We start from the raw sequence: 18501 nt of genomic DNA, 5'->3' as shown, positions 1-18501 counted from the left end.
TCCCCGAGTAGACCAAGGAACTTCAAAGCATAATGGAAATTACCCGGGCTTTGGAATACTGGTGCGGGGTTTATTTTTTATTTTTTATTTTTTTTTTAGATTTTTATTTGATAGAGATCACAAGTAGGCAGAGAGGCAGGCAGAGAGAGAGGGGGAAGCAGGCTCCCTGCTGAGCAGAGAACCCGATGTGGGGCTTGATCCCAGGACCCTGGGAGCATGACCTGAGAGGAAGGCAGAGGCTTTAACCCACTGAGCCACGCAGGCGCCCCTGGTGCTGGGTTTAAATCTTGCTCTGCCTTCTAGTAACTGAGTGACTCTTGGCAAGATATGGGACTTGCAGAGCCTCAGCTTTCTGCTGGGGTGGGCACTAGGGATCTAGTGGTGAGTAAAGATATAAACACATTTCCCGCCCTCATGGAGCTCATAGGCCACCGGAGAGATGACAGACGCCAGTCATCCCCACATGAATCGTTAGAAGACACGGAAGAAGACCATAGGAGTGAGGATTCTGGAGCAAGACCGCATAGACCTGGGTCCTGGTTCTGTCATTCAGCCTCTCTCTGCCTCAGTTTCCTCATCCATAAAACAGATGAAGATGATGATGATAATTCCCATGTTGTAGGGTCATTGTGCTAAATAAATGAGTCTAAGTACTTAGAATGGTGCCTGGCGCATGCGCGTTAGCCACTGTACTTATTATCCCTATTAGAAGAAAGTGACAAAAAGGCGAGTGTAGGGTGTGTTGAGAATCTAGGAATTGGGGGGCAGGGTCGGATCTGATTTAGAAGGGAGGGTCAGGGAAAGCCTTGTGAGGAAGTGGAAACCTCAGAGTGAACACAGAGAGTGCAGGAAAAGCAGGAAAGGGAAGCGGCCCGAGGCAGGCAAGAGTTGGTGGGATCTAGAAGCTAAGCCAGGTGAGCGAGGGTGGGATGCTGTGTTGTGAGAGCATCCGGCTAGGAGCAGAGCGGGCTGAGGGGCACGAGGCCAAGAGGCAGGGGTGAGCGCACTGAGTCACATAGGAGCCCCCCGGGGGCAGCCGCTGCAGAGCTCAGTGTGCCTGCCAGAAGAGCCCCTGGGGGTGGAGGTGTGGGGACTGACGCAGCGGCCTCAGTTGTCCTCTGTGCCTGGGGCTGACACCCATATACCCGCCTCCCAGGAAAACAGTCCAGCTGAAGAGGTGCGGCCTTAGCGTAAAACCCTTAGCGCCTCCGGCTGCCATGGCCACCTCCGTGTTCAGAACGCGGCTCCTCAAGTGATCTCTTTGCTCGTTGCACCTACACAAACAGAGTTCCCTTCCAGAAACCTGCAAAACCATGGCCCACAGGCCAGATATGGCCTGCTGCCTGTCCCTGTACCACGTGTGGGCTAAGAATGTTCTTTATATTTCTCCAGGTTAAAAAAAAAAAAAGAAGGAAAGAAAGAAAAGAAAATGACAAAGACAGTCTGTGGCTCACATTGCCTTAAATATTTACTATTTGGCCCTTAAGAGGAAAAGTTCCTACCCTTACAAACCGTCGGAGTTGGAGCAAACCGCACTTGGGATAGGCCCGAGACAAGGGCACTGTGTTAGGCGCCCTCCCTTCTCACTAATGGTGGGTCTTTGATCTTCCAGGACAAATTCTTCAGAAAGACCAGGAAATCAAGGACCTTAAACAGAAGATAGCTGAAGTCATGGCCGTCATGCCCAGCATAACGTACAGTGCCGCCACCAGCCCCCTGAGCCCCGTTTCCCCCCACTACTCTTCCAAATTTGTGGAGACCAGCCCCTCTGGACTCGATCCCAATGCCTCTGTTTACCAGCCCCTGAAGAAATGAAGACCAGCTGTGGGTTTTGCCCAACCATTTGGTTACCAGAAGGCATCACAAAGGAGCATCTCTAGCAGTCAAGATAAAAAAAAAAAAAAAAAAAAAAAAAAGTTTATATTGTATTTTGTGGGACTGTATATGTTGTCGTTTTTAAAAAGGGGGGGAAGATAACATCCGAGTCTGATTAGAACTGCCCACCAGTTTTTCTTGTAAATTTTTAGAAGACCTCACAGAACTTTGCAGTTTATTTTTCTCGGCCAATACATTAAAAGCACTCTTGGATTTCAAATAGCCAATTTTGCCTTTTATGTATTCTTACAGTTTCCTCTTGAAGAAGAAAAAAAAAAAGCAAGGTTTTTGCTTCTCCATCCTTTCTTTTGGTTTTGTTCTTAAATAAGCAAGCAAAACCTGCATTTTGGATTCACATGGGATGCTAATGAAAACGTTTCCTTTCTAGAGTGGAAGGGTTAATAACCTCACACGGCTTTGATTTTATAGCTGCATTCCAGAAGATGATTCTTGATATTACAGAAAACAAAAGCTGATTACCCCTCCAAGGACCAAACAAATTCCGGGAGTGTCGTTTAAGCCGAGGGGAGTGAGGCGATGAGACTAGCTATGAGCGTGTCCCCGGGGTTGTGTCTGAAACGTTCCTATTCCCCTCGGGTGTTCAGTCCTAGAAAACTGCTAGCAGTGCCTTGGGAAAAGACATTTCAAGAGGAAACTTGACGATTTTAAACTATTTGCCCCCTTTTTCATCATCTGTCTTCTGTGTCGAGCTCACTGCGGATCCTGCTGGAAACTGGCGGGGAGCGGGGGCTCATGACCACCGCCGCTCCAGCCCGTGTCCTTTCAGAGAAAGCACCACGGTGTTCTGGACTCGTCTCGAGGCCAGCACCTTGGGACAGGGAGCCGGGCGGTGTTTGTGTGCCAGAGACTGCAAGGACAGTGAACAAAAAGCTGCCGTTCTAGGTTTGGGTTGTTTTTTTAAAAAATTTCATTTCATTTAACTGTGCTTTCCTCTCTTCACCATCTTGTGTTTGATGATTTAAAAGAAACTTGACTATTCCTCAGCTCTTGTGCCAAGGAGTTCTTTTTTTTTTTTTTTTTTTTGAGAGTTTTAAACTCAAAACTCTGCACAAAGATCTCAGTTTCAAGTGTATATTAGACACTTGTAGAAAAGTGTTTTGGCAACTTTTGGAAGTGTTTAAGAACCAGGGTGGGGTGGGGGGAGGGGCTGGGAGAGGGAGGGGCAAAGCAAAATTGTATTGGGAAATTGAGGAAAATTTAAGAAACCAAATAGATGGGTTTTGCTCCCTTGCCATGGATTCTGGAAGGACATAGTTCTTCTCAAATTTCCTGTTAATTGGCATGTGTCATATTTAAAGCAGATTAAGTAGGACAAGCGAGTCAGCAGAATAGAAGTATTAAAAAGAATCACCCTTTTAATCACAGATCTTATTTTGGGGTTAAAAAAAACGTCTAGCTTTAGCCAGGTGTGCATGTTGCTGCCATTTTGCATTTTTGAATCATCTTGTGTAATTGTCGCCATGGAAGTGTTCCTCAGAATTGTCATAGGTTTTTTTTTTTTTTTTTCATCTTTGTGCAAAAACATGGAAAATTGTCCCTGACTTTGTGTTGAGGTTCCCCCCGTTTTGCTGCCTTTTGGGACACTATTTCGTTAAACACGTGGTCTTGGCTGCATTCTTTTTTTTTTTTTTTCCTGTGGGGTTCAAAAGAATAAACATTTTCTTACAGATAAAACTAGTTTTCTGCCTTTTTAAATTTCGCAGGAGGGACAACGAAGTAGATTGTTCTGACTGGGCCCTTGGTGGTCACTCTTGCCCTCTCCTCATCTCAGCGCCCTGTCGGGGCAGTGCCCCATGTGGGGGCAGAAACGGGATGTGGGAAGAATCCATGCACGGTCTCAGGGTGGTTTTAGTTCTAGTCCAGATTAAGACATGTACATTCTCATTCTCTCTCCCTCGTGTTTCCCTCTCCTCCCCTCCCTCCCTCCATCTTTCTCTCCTCCCACCCCCCACCCCTGGAATTTCTTTCTCCCTCACATATGGTTAGAACCACAGCTAACTTGTTTTCTGGTACAACCCTCCTTTCCTGAAAAAGCAAGTTAGGGGTGGGGTTGGAAGGTAGTTGGCAAGAAAATCTTTTGAGAGCAAATTTCCTTCCCATTTTCCAGAATCTTTGGGGCCACTTGGTGACCAGTAGCCTGTTGGGTTTCGTATCTACTCTGGATCCTGAACTGACCTCCGAGATACCCACTTCTAAATCCTTCTCTGTTTCTGGAGGCTTTGTTTTCATCTTCTGAGAAGCCAGCTGCCTCTCTTGGTCCCTGCTTTCCTCTCTTGGCCATTGTTACAATTGATCTTGGCTCCGGTTTTGGAAAATTCTGCTCTTGGCACCTCACCCTCCGTCCCTGTTGCTGGATAGCCTTCCTGAGTCTCAGCCACTTCAGCTCTTACAGACACGCCACACTTAATGCCATGAGCAGGGCTCCCCGCCCCCCACTCCCACCCCAGGGAAGCACCTTGGCTTGGATTTTGTCTTCACCTTCCCCGGAGGAATGGAGGGACGTGTCTGCCTACAGCATTCTCACTGGCACGTTCTTTTCCCCCAAGAAAATCTCCAGTTGTTGTCTGTTGTTCTAGGCCCATGGCGAAGGGGTTCCACTTCTTAGTACACTGTAATTGATGACCTACCATAAAGGCGTGTTTGCCATTCTGTGTGGTTAAATGTTTACAGAAGGAGCAGGCTGGGTGTGTTTTCACCGGCTGAATAACCTCTCTTTATTGACAGTCTCCCAGCTTGACAAGGAAATAGCTGTCGTGTGTCCATTCTCAGTGATAATCTTTCCTATAAAGTGAAAACAAACAATTCCTCCTGGCTCCGGGCCTGAAGGAAGGGACTAGTCCTCTCCTAGCCATCACAACTCGCCTTGCTCGCCTGGCTCTGTTCAGGGGGCAACGCCAGCCACCCAGGACTGCCGAATGTTCCCAAGGCTGCTGTCCGATGGCTTCTTGGCCACTTCACATCACACTAGAGGGAGCCAAGCAGGAGACCGAAGCCTACCCAGAAGCCAATTCAGTGAAGCCCATCTTGGAAAGTGTGGTCAGGCGGCTTGGGCTGTGACGGCTAGGCCCAGCCGGTTAAGTGCCTGGCCTTGTTTCTCCCAGTGCCTACCCCTCTGAGCTGGCTTCCTCATAGGCCTGCGCGGAGACACCTTGCTCTGAGGGTTCCAGACTGCTCCGAAGCCTGGTGGCTTAGCCAAGCCCTCTAGACACGGATGGGAGTCTGCTCCCAGCTTCGAAGCTACCAGCTCCCGTAGCTACCAGCTCCGTGACCTCCCTTAACCTCTCTGGGTGGGTGTGGTGCCCTCACCTTTAAGGAGCGTAGTTCCTTGCTGCCCCACCTCCTAGAAGGAGTTGCTATGGGAACTAGGGGAGCTGACACAGAAGAGTGTTCTGCAAACTATCCAGGGCCTCCCAGCTGCAAGTCCAGAATTGTAACAAGGAGTCATGGCTGGGCAGGGAGCCGGCTGAATTCCTATTCCTGGGGCTAGTTCCCTCCCTGACAACCTGACTCCCTGGAGAGCTCTCCCCAGCAGCGCCCCCAATCTGAATCTGCATTTTAGCAAGATCCCCAGAGGAGTCCCTTGCTTTGCAGTGTTTATGGGCTGGAAGGTCCATCCTGAGCTGACTTCCCCAACCTGAAGGATCTCTTCTAGATCAGGAAAAGCCAACACTCGGGCTTTTCAAAATCAGAGCTAAGAATTTGGAAGATGAGGGCAAGCTGGAGACAAAGAGCCCTAGCCTTTACCCATTTTGCTGATTTTGTTTATTATCCCCCTCCCCTATCGGCGTGTGAGCTTTGTGAGAGCAGGGGTGTCTGTTTACTTACTTGCTGGAACCCTGGAACCCAGGACAGTGACTGCTATGTAGTTAGGTGCTCAGGAAACCTTTACTGAGGGAGACATGTAATCTGAATGACTGTGTCTTAACAGAGCGCCTCTCGAGCAGTACTGTTAGAATGACAGTGTACACAGAACTGTTTCTCGAAAGAGACAGGAAAATTTGAAGTGGCATATTTTCATGACATCTTCCATCTGCCTGTCTCTGGTTTCTGCCGAAACTTTGTTTTCTTGTCAAATTTTTCTCTACAAACGCCTGCCTGACTTCACCAGGTGCAGAGATTTCCTAAACAGCTGGATGCACGGAGAACACTCGCTTCCCTGACAGGGAAACCTCGCCGCAGGGAACCTGCTGGGCCCGTCCATCCATCCATCCATCACCCAGCTGGAGCCTTAGACCTGATTTCCCCAAGAGTTGGCCCCAGTGCCTCTTGAGTCAGTGTGGGGATTTTTCATTTTGACAGTAATCGAATTGTAAAGCATTTCCTCCAGGAAGGTTAAATGAATGTCTCGAAGATCTCCTTCCATCTGACTACAGAGGCCACCCTTCTCTTCTTGCCTCTGTCCTTCCTTGGGCTTACTCTGTTCCTGCCTTATTCCTCCTGTCTGAGGGCTTACTTTTCACTCCCCTGCCTTTGCCCGAGGTTCAAATCTTACATCCCCTCAGGATGGGCTTCATAGGGCTCTGGAATCACCCTGCCAGTGTAGCCCTGACCTCTGTCCTAAGAATCCCAGGCTTAGCTTCACACAAGGCGCTGTGGCCTTTAAGCCCCACCCGAGAAACCCAAGAAGGGTTTGTTTCGCCTAGAGACAGCCCAGCCAACCCCTCTTTCCTGCCTCTGCAGCGCCGGGCGTGCTTTTGGGTTGAGAGGGAGGCCAGTCAGCGTGCCAGTGACCTTTATGAGATGTGTCTGGCCTCCCTGTTGTCCTATGCAGTTGCAATACGCTGTCTGGGACCAGGCCTGTACTCACCTGGAACAATGGTTCTCAAACTTCAGCGTTCATGAGAACCACTGGAAAGGCTTGTTAAAACCCAAATTGCCAGGTCCCACCCCCAGTGTTCCGATTCAAGAAGTCTAGGATGACACCTGGGAAAGTGTGTTTCTTACATGTTCCCCAGTGAGGCTGGATCCTGGGACCCCACTCTGGGAACCACTGCCCTGGGGCCCAGCCCTGCCTGAAGCCATCCCCTCCAGCTGCCACCAGAGGGCACCTGCGGCCTTAGCCAGGGGTCTTCTCTGTCCTCCAGTGGCCGCCACGCTGGACTGCAGAGGCTCTCCCCTAAAGATTTCTTTCTAATTGTAATCTTTTTTGTTATGGATCAAGAAGGAGAAGTGTTGATCCAAAAAACGAGGTAAGCTCTCAAAATCAGTCTCTGACAGGTATCAAAGTTCTGACGGACAGGCCTTTTGAAGATGTCGAATCTCCCAGTTTTCGAGAAATGGAACTCTGTACCCCTGAGAGGGGACCCTCCTCAGCACACACATGAGGGACTTGCTTTCAGAACACCCTGAAATCGTTCCATACTCAGAACCCAAGGGACAGTTAAGACTATAGGTGATTTTCATTTTCTTCTTTATGCTTTATATTCTGAATTTTCTATAATAAATATTACTTCTATAATAAAAAGCAATACTTGTTTTAAAAACACATTTTTAAGGGTAATAAAAACCCAAAAAACAATTCAAAGAAGCCAACAACAGCCCAAGGGGGATCTTGGGTGAGTAGCTTAAGGTAAAGAGAAACCCCAAATGGGACACGTCCCCTTCTCCTCCTGGTTGATTCTGCCCAGGTGTCTGCGTGGGGAGAGGGGGCTTGGAACCCAGTAGGCCACGTGCTCAGGGGGGTCCAGCTGGGACCAAGCGATGATGACCTGTGAGGGCTCTGTCCTCTCTGGAGTTCACCTGATGCCCGATCTTGTGGCCTAACACCCAGCCCAAGCACAGCCCCGAGTCCTAGTCAGTGCTGCTGTGTTCTCAGACTCCGGGCCTTCCCCAGGGCCGAGCAGATGGGAGCAGGCCAGAGATGTTAAAACTTAGAGAGTATGGCCCAGACGTTCCTATGCAGTGGTTTTCAGATACATTTGGTTGGGCCTGCATAGAATTGAAGAGGTTTGAGCTAACACTTAAAAATTGGGAGTACTATCAGTTGTTTGTGTTTTTTTTTTTTTCTTTTCTGATGAAATATTGGTAGATCTGAAATCCTAGGGCTGGTGTCCCTCCCCATGCTCTGCGGAGGTTGGGGGAAGCAGGCCTCAGGTCTCAACCCTGGTTATTCATTACAGTCACTTGTCGAGCTCTTTAAAAATGCCCATCTCCAGGCCTGGCCCGCAAGGAGCCTGAATTAACAGGGCTGGGGAGCAACAGCTTTGTCGTTGTGGTTGTTGTTGTTTAACTCCCAAGAGATGTCTAACACAGCCAAGGTTAAGAGACTAGGAATTGGAGGGTAATAAGAGGAAGCTTCCATTCTGGCTGGGATCTAGGGCCTCACAGACCACCTGTGGCCCAGGACTTAAGGCATCGGGTTGGCCAGATTGAGAGGTGAGGGAAGGGGGGGGTCTGTCTTCCCACCTTCCCTGTGGAGACCCTTGTCAGCTCTCTTCACCGTCGTGACCCCTGGGCTTCCCTGCAGGCTCTTGTCCTGATTCCCCTCACCAACCACATTGATCTCACTGAATTTATCAACTTAAATTGTTGGCCCTCGGGTTTCCAAAAAGAAATTCTGCTAGCATCATTTCAAGTTTGTTATTATGTGTTCTCTTCTTATCTGAGGTATTTTATATTGCAAGTCATACGAACAGATTGTGGCCGGTGTAAATCCGAGAGGGAACTGAGTGGAAAGGGAAGCGAGCACATACGGGGTTGTCTGGAAGCTGAGAAGGCAGCTGGGAAAGAGAGCCGTCTGCCAGCTTGGGCCCTCGGAGGCAGAAGCTGCTCAGCGGGCCGGGGCCCTGGCCCTGGGGTGAACGAGTCCATGACCCAGGCTCTCTGGAGCAAGAGTCAGGAGACCGCAGTAGACTTGTATCATTGTTCCCAGTGATCCACTCCGTCCCCACTGAGAGGATGATCCATCCACCCTCCCGGGTGTCAGAATTGACTCATGGAATGTGAGGACATCACAAGGGCCCAATCTGAGCAGAAGTTTTAAATGCCCCTGAGTGGTTCAGGTTAGCCTCTCGTTCTCTCTGCCAGGAGAACAGTACTTCCCAGACACGAGCCATGCCTGGCTGAGAGGTGAGCAGGGTCAAAGCCAACCTTCATGCCTACGAGCCAAAAACGAAATAAAACAAAACAAAAACAGGGGTACGTGAGTGGCTCGGTCAGTTAAGCGGCTGACGCTTGATTTCGGCTCAGGCCATGATCTTGGGGTCCGGGGATCGAGCCCCTTATCAGGCTTCATCCTTTGTGGAGTGTCCGCTTGAGAGTCCCTCCCTCTCCCTTTGCCCCTCCTCTTGCTCATGCTGGTGCTCTCTTTCTTTCAAATAAATCTTGAAACAAACGAACCAAACCCTGAGATTTGGAGGCTGTGACCAGAGCAGCTGCCGACCAATCCAGAGCAAGAGTCCAAGCTTGGGTTCTAGGCCCTCCCCTGGGGCCGAGCCCTGGGATGGAGAGCAAGAGCCTGGGGAAGGACGGGCTGCTGGGCCCTCATCTCCCCGTGGAGACGGAGCTTGTGACCACCGCAGGCTGCACCACAAACAGGTTGTTACCAAGGAGATACCAAGCGAGCTGCGGGGCTCGAGCCAAAGCCCGAGGCAGCGAGTCCTAGCCTGCCTTCTGCCCTGGCCCCTTTGATGCCTTCCTCTCCTGTGAGCTCCTTGTGTGAAGGGTCCCCCGTCCCGAGCAAAAGTAATCACTTGTATTAATTCGTTACTCCCAGTATTGTGTTAGCTCAGAATGCCGCTGCCCAGAGGAGTTCCGGCGGGGAGCCGAAAAGCAGGAGAGATCAACCCCTCCAGGCACCCGGGCAGCCTTTCTGCAACACCAGAGCTGGCTTCGGGAACGCACGTAGCGGCTTCTGGGCCTCTGGATATCTGGGCCCCGGGTACCACCAGCAACCTAACCCGCTCCCTCTGCGGACAGCGTGTCCCTCCAGCTGCCGCCACGGGAAGCCACAGATGTCTCAAACACTGCAGGACCGGGTCCCGCAGGGGCATTTCAGGCACCGCGCAGGCTGGCACAGCGGGTGCGGGCAGCCCTCTTTGGAGAGGCCCTGTGGGTAAGGCTGCTCTGCCCACTGACCAGCCCTGACTTTGAATCAACTGAATTCTTTATGAGAACTGAGGGGTTCGATGTGACCCCCAACACCTCCAGATGCTTTCTGCTGGAAAGTGGGGGGCCATGTCCCCTAAACTCTCTGTGCCTCACTCTCCTTGTCTGTCAAAGGGGGTGATGACAAAGGCTCGCAGGCTCCCAGGTTGCTGGAGGAGTGTGGTGGGCCCGCCCCTGCCAGTCGCCTCGCTAGGACTGATGCAGGAGGAACACTCAAGAAGTGGGTTGGGGAGGTGGCTGCAAGGATGACAGCAGCCATGTGTGTTAAGTGACTGTGTGCGCATGTGCGGTGCCAGCATTCACCCTGCCTCGCCCCAGGGGATCTCCCCACCCTGGCTTCCAGAGCTTTCCCTTCTGTTTCCTTGCTGACGACTCCCACATTCATAATCTGCCATTTAGACCTCCCTCCGCAGCTCCAGACTTGTATTTCCAGATGCCTGTTGACATCTCTGGGATGTCTCACGGCACCTCTGACTCAGTCTGTTTAAACTGAGCTCCTAACTTGACCCAAATCTGTCTCCCTCCATCCTTCCAGTGGCTCAGGCTGTTCTGGGATCCCCCTTGACGCCTCTCTTTCTCTCACACCCCGCATCTGACATCCAGTCAGTTCTACCTCCTACAAAATATTTCCAGGACCCAACCCATTCTCCCCTCCTCCACCCACCATCCTTTCCAACCTGGACTTCTGCAGGAACCACCTCACTGGTCTTTCTGCTTCAACGTCTGCCCTGCACGGTCCACTTTGAACAGAGCAGCTGGAAGGATGCTGTTGGAACACAAGTCCAAAGATGTCAGAACCCACTGGTGGTTCTATGGCTACCTCGGAGCAAAGGATAGAGTCCTTCGAATGTCCCACCAGCCTGCACACAACTCATCCCCCACCTAACTGTCTGACCTCCTTACCCTCCACTCTCCCTTAAGCAATGCCTCCTTGCTAATCCCACCAGGCACACTCCTGCCTCAGGACCTTTGCACTTGCTGCCCTCCTTTTTAAAGATTTTTATTTATTTATTTGACAGATCACAAGTAGGCAGAGAGGCAGGCAGAGAGAGGGGGAAGCAGGCTCCCTGCTGAGCAGAGAGCCTGATGCGGGACTCGATCCCAGGCCCCTGAGAGCATGACCTGAGCTGAAGGCAGAGGCTTAACCCACTGAGCCACCCAGGCGTCCCATGCTGCCCCCCTTTTTGACCAACGTTTTATTTTGGGATAGTTTTAGAAGTACAGAAAAACTCATAGTACAGAAGTTCTTGTATACCCCCCATGTAGTTTCCCTCTCATTAACATCTTACATTAATACAGTACACGAGGGGGCGCCTGGGTGGCTCAGTGGGTTAAAGCCTCTGCCTTCGGCTCAGGTCATGATCCCAGGGTCCTGGATCGAACCCCGCATCGGGCTCTCTGCTCCGCAAGGAGCCTGCTTCCTCCTCTCTCTCTGTCTGCCTCTCTGCCTAGTTGTGATTTCTCTCTGTCAAATTAATAAAATATTTTTAAAAAAATACAGTACACAAGTTACAAACAATGAGCCAGTATTGATACATTATTATTAACCAAGTCTGTACCTACTTCAGATTTCCTTAGTTTTTACCCAATGTCCCTTTTCTGTTTCAGGATCCCATCTAGCATATCACATTACATTTAGTCGTTATGTCTCTTTGGACTCCTCTTGCCTGCGACGGTTCCATTTTTTTTTCTTTCTAGAATGTTCTAGACTTATTTTCTTACCTACTTCTGATCTTTACTCAAATATGACCTTCTAAGAGCCCTTCCCTGATCAGCTAACCAATAGTCTGTCTTCTCTGCTTTATTCTTCTCAGTATTTATTGTTATCTAACATATTTAAATTTTTAAACTGATTTTGTGGTTCGTCCCTTGGACAGAAATGCCAGTTCCAGGAAGGCAGGGGGTTTTGTCTGCTTTGTTTACTGCTGTATCCCTCGGGCTCCGTATCATGCTTGGCACATAGTAGGTGCTCAATAAATGTTTGCTGGTCATCCAAAGAATGAGCACTAGAATCTGACTGGGAGCCTCCTGATGTTCTTCCATCCTGACTCTGCACATCCTCCCAACAAGTAGAGAAAATCTCTCTGAGAGACTCCCTTGAGCCAGGCCCCACGTCCATATCTGCTTATTTATTCCCACAACAATCTGGGGATGCTGGTGGTATCCAGTCCTCATGGGCGAGGAAAGGCTTGAGGAAAGCCCTGAGGCTCAGGGAGGCAGGATCACACAGGCAGGAAGTGGAGAAATGTTTGGCCCCCAATTTCCCAGGCTCCCTGAGCACCCCTCCTGCAGTGAGAGGGAGGGACTTGTGCACAGATTCGCAGAGGGGCTGTGACTCAGCCCTCTCAGAACACCAAGCACGTGCAAGGATGGGTCTAGAGGGCAGGGTGCCTTCCTGGGCCTTGCCTCCACTGGACCTTCCCCACAGCTCTGAGCAGGTGAGCACACTGACGCCCGGTTTGAGCTCGAGCACCCACAGCCAACGGAGGAGCAGGCCGGGGAGGCTGCTTTCCCTGACTTGGAGGGGTCGGAGGGAGGCGGGGATCTGTCTGCAAGTTCTCAGCTTCCAGCAGCAGGAGCGAGTGGCAGGTGTGGCCACCTCCCGGCATCTACCTGCCTTCTCCCACCCGGACCCTGCCATTTGTTTAGGGAGTTTGCCTCTCTCACCCTCTTCACAGCACCCAGGCCTGGAATTAACACCTGCCCACTTCCGGGGGGGCAGAGTCATCTAAAATGACATCCTTTAGTCCTCCCTGATTGGTTCAGGGATGAAAGCTCAACCCAACCAGGGCCAAAGGTAGGCGAAGAAACATTACCCATCTTCTGCAAAAGAGCGCTTCCTCTCTCTCTCTCACCTAACCTGCCACTGGGTATGAGGACGTGAAGTTCAAGATGGCAGGAGCCAATTTCGGTGGGAGTCCCACAGGTTGTACACCAGGCATTGGGTGAAGAGCCTCATGTAAGGGCTGGCCAGGGTAAAGAGGGGACATAGGGCAGTGCTTTTCTGGTGTTCGCTGACCACATGGCCTAGCATGGACCAGGGATCCCATAGACATCTCGCATCTAGCTGCAGCAAAATTTTCCTAAATAAATGGGTGGATGGATGGATGACGTCTGCTCTATCTCCCCAAGCCTAATGTCTCTAAGCTCCAGTTCGCTAACGTGTATAAGTGTAATACTGGTATCTACCTCCTAGAATTATTGTGGAAACTAAATGAATTAACACATATCTGGCATAGTAGATACATAACAGATATCAGTTATCATCATCATCATCATCATTTCCCCTCTGGGGCTTCAGTTTCCTCATCTGTGAAATGGGAATTCATTTATTCATTCAACCAACTGCTGGTCATTATCCATGTTCCAGGTATTACGGTTAAGATCTGGCGCAAGTACAGAGATGCATGGGCCACGGACTCTGCCTGGAGGAATTCACCTTCTGATGTGGCAGGGAGTCAAGAGTTAAAACCCAGTGGGAGGAGAGCCATGGTGTATGGAAAGTCTGCTGTACAGATGTGGGGTGAACTGGGGTTTGGTAAGCAGCTACCTCCGGAGTTGGGCTAATTGAAGTGAGGGATGATGCTGAGTCCACTTCCTCTGATCTTTCCAGTATGTTGAGTTGGCATAAAAACATTAGCGATGGGCTCTGGTTGTTGACCCACGTCAGGCAGAAGGTTTAGAGTTAGGTAGAAAGATAAAAATTAAAGGTCAAGGAAGAAAGAACCGACTTACATTCAGATGTTTTTCTCATAAAATATCTTCATTTTTAAAAATTATATGACAAAATGTATAAATCTAATTCTTTAGACTTTTATCTTTTTTGGAAAATGACTGAAATTTTTATTTTAATGGACGTTAATGTTGTGAGCAGCCAAGTTACACCGCCACCTGGTGGCAGCATACTAAAGTCCCAGGTTTGTTTACGATGAGCAAAACACTGCAAGCTCATTTTTTGGCCCTGGCTGGAGATATCAAAGCCATTCCCTACTCTCCTCTTCTCCTTTTCCTGTTGCTATAACCCAACCTCCAGAGCTGAAGCTCCTAACCTCCCAGGTTTTTGCCTGAGCTGTGCCTGCTCCAGTTTCCCAGCAAAGAAATCCACCTGCTCCTCCTCCCTGTGTCCTGCTTTTCATCAGCCCTGGGCAGCCTCAAGCCCACCCACATTCCCTTCCATTCTCGTGCTAACACCTCCCCAAGCCCTCAGCCCTGCCCCCAAGGGGGAATATGGGAACAGAGAAAGAATCCAGCCCAAGGGTAACGGTTAGGAGTTCAGATGCTACAGACTGAGGTGCGCTCAAATTCCTGCTGACCCCGTGCTGCTTGTGGGTCTGTGGACCTCTCTAAGGCCTCTCTGAGCCTCAATTTCCTCATCAGAGAAATGGGATGGAATCTGGATTCAAGAGACTTCTTATTCTTTCTACTCTATGTCTGTCTGTCTGTCTGTCTTTTTTTAAGATTTTATTTATTTATTTGACAGAGAGAGATCACAAGTGGGCAGAGAGGCGGGGGGGGGGGGGGGAGGGCGGGAAGCAGGCTCCCTGCTGAGCAGGGAGCCCAATGTGGGGCTGGATCCCAAGACCCTGAGGTCATGACCTGAGCTGAAGGCAGTGGCTTTAACCTACTGAGTCACCCAGGTGCCCCTCCTCTATGTCTTTCCACTTCTCATCAGGGGCTGGAGTGAGCAGAGACCAAGAAATGAAGGGGAGGAGAGGATGGAGAAGAGCACAGAGGCCGAATGGCCTCCGCATTGCCCTTCCCCCGCTTGGGGTCCTTCTCCAGAAATGGCCAAGCCCTCACTGCCCGGAGCTCCCTCCCAGACTCCCCTCCCATCATAGTCCATCTGCTTGCTCCTCCAGGCTCCCCCCCAAGCCTGGGTCCTGACTCCCTGCCCCATCTCATAATCCACTCAGGTCTGAACGGGCGATGACTGAGCACAGGCCATCGGCCCCTTCTTGGCGTCCAGAGAGGGCAATGTTTCACCCTCTCACACACCTCAAGTGCACTTAGGAAGGGAAGAGATTCAGGGCTGGGCTTCCCTGAGAGCCTGTCCTGCAGCTTAGGAAACCAGCCTTCCGGCCTGATGCTAAGACTGCCTGGACCCTGTCCTGTGGCCTTGAACGAGTGAGTCACTTACTCTTGTGAGCTTCAAGTCCCCCGTTGGTAAAAGGAGGCTCTCCAATCTACTCCAGCTCCCATGACCTGGCTGCCAGGGCCACTGAAAGGGTGGACAGGGTTGGGGTGCCCTCTCCCCTCCATGCCTCTTTGGGGAACCTCCGGACCCTGCTTAGAGGGGAAGGCTCTTCCCCTGGGGAAGTCAGTCCCAGGGCAAGTCTGGGATGCCCCCCACACTCTCTGTGGGCAGCAGTGCTAAGTGCTGTATTAATTATTCCGCACTCCCCCTAGGAAGCAAATTCAAAGTGAGGTCACCATGGTAACCTAGATGGTGGCAATGTGACCAAATATTTTAAGTGCTCAACGTGTTCCAGGCAAATTACCTTCCAGTGGAAGAAAAAAGAATGGGGCCTCAATCCCACACTTCAGTGGCCTGAGGATCTGGCGGGGGCTCCCTCCTTTCTACAGGAGCGGGCGAGGTGGGGGCAGGGCCTGCGGATAAGACACCCTGCCTTGCGAGGCCAGAGCAGAGCTGCGGATGACATCCAGGGCTCCACATGAGGCCTGGCCAGAGAGCCAGAGGCCCTGGTGGCAGTCCCAGCTCTGGTCCCATCTTGTCTGCAGCCCAGGGCTGGTGCCTTGACCTCTGTGAGCCTCCGGCAAAGCTTCGCACAGCAGCATGTCTTAAAGGACCGAAGAGATGAGCCAGTGCGTTGTTAGCTTCACTTACTGGGAGTGGGGGGTACGAAGCGGGGTGGGGGTTTTGCTAGTCGGACCCTCAAGGCACAGAGACTTGGATTCAAGTCCCACCTCTGTCACCCGGCAGCAGTGTGACCTTGGGCCAGTCACTTCACCCCTTCAAGCTCTGGCTTTCTGACCTGTGAGAGGAGGCTTAACGATAGTCCCTCCCCCTCAGTGTGGCTGCGAAGTTGAAGACAACCATGGAAAGTGCTCAGGACAGCACCCTGTGCAGCCCAGGTGCTAACGCCATCGCTGTTGCTGTCACTTACGAGGTGTCCCGTGTGCCCGGCTCTGAGTTGAGCAAGTCACACAGGATCTACCATCGAATCCTCACCACGTTCCTCCCACGATATGGGGGTTATTATTAACCACACTTCACCCACGTGGGGGCTAAGGTTAGCCAGGGAAGGAGGTGCACAGACGCCTACAGGGTGGGACCTGCATTCTGACCCTGGTCCCTCAGGCTCCATGACTCAACCCTAACCCTCCCCCACGTGGCCTGAGGATGAAACAGGTCATGTGTTGCACGCAGCTGGTGCTCACTAGATAGTGAAGTGGTGGGCCTCCATGGGCACAGCCAAGTTTATGTCATGGCCACTATATTGCCCTTGAACCCTATCTTCTTGGGTTTGGGATCCTGGGTCTGGAGAGCTCAGGCAGTGATGGGGAGTTAATTAGAGGCAGGGACACCCAAGAGGGCCCCCTCTTTAGGCCATTGCCCCAGGGAGGTGCTGCATTACAATGGTTCTGCCTATCCCTGGGCCCCTGGCTGCCCTCACACTGTCTGGACACAGAGAGCCAGGAGCTGTCTCTGACCTCATCCCACCCTAGCCAGTCTGGCCTTGTAGGCCCCCACCTACCCTTTCCTGCTGGGTCAGCATCCCACCCCACCCTACCCTCACAGCCGTCCCGGGCAGAACTAGCTTTCCCAGGACAGAATGAGGTCAGACCTGCAGAGTGATAGATGGGTTTAATAACCAGCCATTCTTCCCACCAGCCCATTTGCCCTTCACAGTCCCAGGCCCATGTAGGGACCAAAGGCAGCCTCACCCACCAGGGGAGAGGAGTCGGAGGGGTAGAGACCACCCTCCCAGCCAGCTCAGGGCCCTCCAAGAGCCCAGAGCAACTCAAAGCTAGAAACTTGGAACATGGACACCCTCGTTTTAGCACTTCTCCTTGATGGTGGTACGACCTTGAGCAAATCACTGCTCTTCTCTGAGCCTCCGTGTCTCCATCTGCAAAATGACTGGATAATCCCTTGTTTGCCTTGTCGGGTTTCTGTAAGGACAAGCCAGCTTCAGATGGGATCTCACTGTGTGCAAGGACTCACCTTGCACAAAAAGAGGTGATTCTGGTTATTGATCATCTTGGCTGCTCTCTGGGTTGGGCTCCCCCAACAGCAGACCCTGAGATAAGGATGGGGAGAAGTTCCTTTGCGCAGTGATCCCAAGGAGCACCAGTAAGGAAGAAGGAAACTGAGGCAGGGAAGAAAGAATCCACATCAGGCTAGCCTAGTGAACAGGCTGCAGTGGGGACAGGGGAGACTCAGCCCCTCTGGAGACTTCCAGGAGACAGAGTGGGCCTCTGATCTGTCCTAATGAAGAGGTGAGAGGGCTGGGCTCTTTGCCCACCAGCTCCCACCCACCCTTGGCTGAGGACTGTTTCCAAAGACATCAAGATCCCAGCACTCCCAGCCTGCTGTATGTTGGCAAACTGGCCCTGGCTTGGTGAACATGCCCTCCGGCCAGAGGAAGCTTCCAGAGAGCTGCAGGTACTTCTAGGAGGCTCTCCTGTGCATGGGAATGGTGGTCCTGAGAGCGGGCAGGGCTCCACATACATGATCTCATTCATTGTCCACAAGCAGCCTTGTGAAGGGCATATGGTTAGTAGTCCCATTCTGCAGATGAGCAATCTGAGACTCAAAGGTGACATTCACTTGTCCCAGGCCACTCAGCTCAGCAGGGCAAGAATTAGACCCGGCGGCAGGGGCTCTGGTCCTTCCACTGCCTCTCAGATGGGCAGGACCCATTTGCATGTGGGTTGCAACCAGGAGCACACTGATACCTGTATAACCATAGGAGAAAAAAAGCCCTGGCTTATAGCGTTTGCTGGTTGCCATGGTGTAAATACTCCCACCATGACCAATTTCATGCTACCAAAGTGAGGGCTGTCACTGAGCGCAGAGCTGGGAAAGGTTGCTAAGGGCTGGCTCTCCAGCGTGGGTGTGCGCTGACTCCAGCACACCAGTGTGGCCCTCGGCACCAATCACACCAAATCTCTCTCTAGCCTGCAGACCCATCACCCTGTTCTAGCTCCCACCTGCTTGCTTCTGGAACTTCCCTCTGTTCCTTCCCTCTGGAATGTCCGTGTGTCCAAACCTTACTTGCCTTCTCAGAGCCTGCTCTGGTCCCGCTTCCTCCTCCAGGCTATAGTAGGCTGAGTACCACCAGCTGCTACAACAAGCAGCCCCATCATCTCTATCCTTCAACATAGTCTGAGTTCATTGCGGCCTCATCCAGCCATCCACGGCATGCGGTGGTGGGCTGGGGGCACTTCTCATCCCCCTCGAGCCCAGCTTCATGTCCAAGTTCACCACAGAATAGGACGGGAGCATGCATGAGTTCTAGGGCCAGGCCTGGAGCT

The 18501-nt window shown here is 51.5% G+C and overlaps 1 protein-coding gene across 1 annotated transcript in view; it reads left to right on the top strand.

Annotated features, from left to right (window-relative positions):
• Nucleotides 1-2097, top strand: part of MACO1 (macoilin 1) — a 64163-nt gene extending 62066 nt beyond the window's left edge. Inside the window, exon 11 of the mRNA XM_046016422.1 lies at nucleotides 1613-2097. Coding sequence (XP_045872378.1) covers nucleotides 1613-1815 — 203 coding nt within the window. The 3' untranslated portion in view covers nucleotides 1816-2097. The remainder of the gene's footprint in view (nucleotides 1-1612) is intronic.
• The last annotated feature ends 16404 nt before the right edge of the window (nucleotides 2098-18501 follow it).

The sequence above is a fragment of the Meles meles genome, chromosome 1, assembly GCF_922984935.1.
Source record: "Meles meles chromosome 1, mMelMel3.1 paternal haplotype, whole genome shotgun sequence".
In the NCBI taxonomy this organism is placed as follows: Eukaryota; Metazoa; Chordata; class Mammalia; order Carnivora; family Mustelidae; genus Meles; species Meles meles.
The sequence above is the reverse complement of the archived record's forward strand: the minus strand, read 5'-3'. Positions and strand labels throughout refer to the sequence as shown.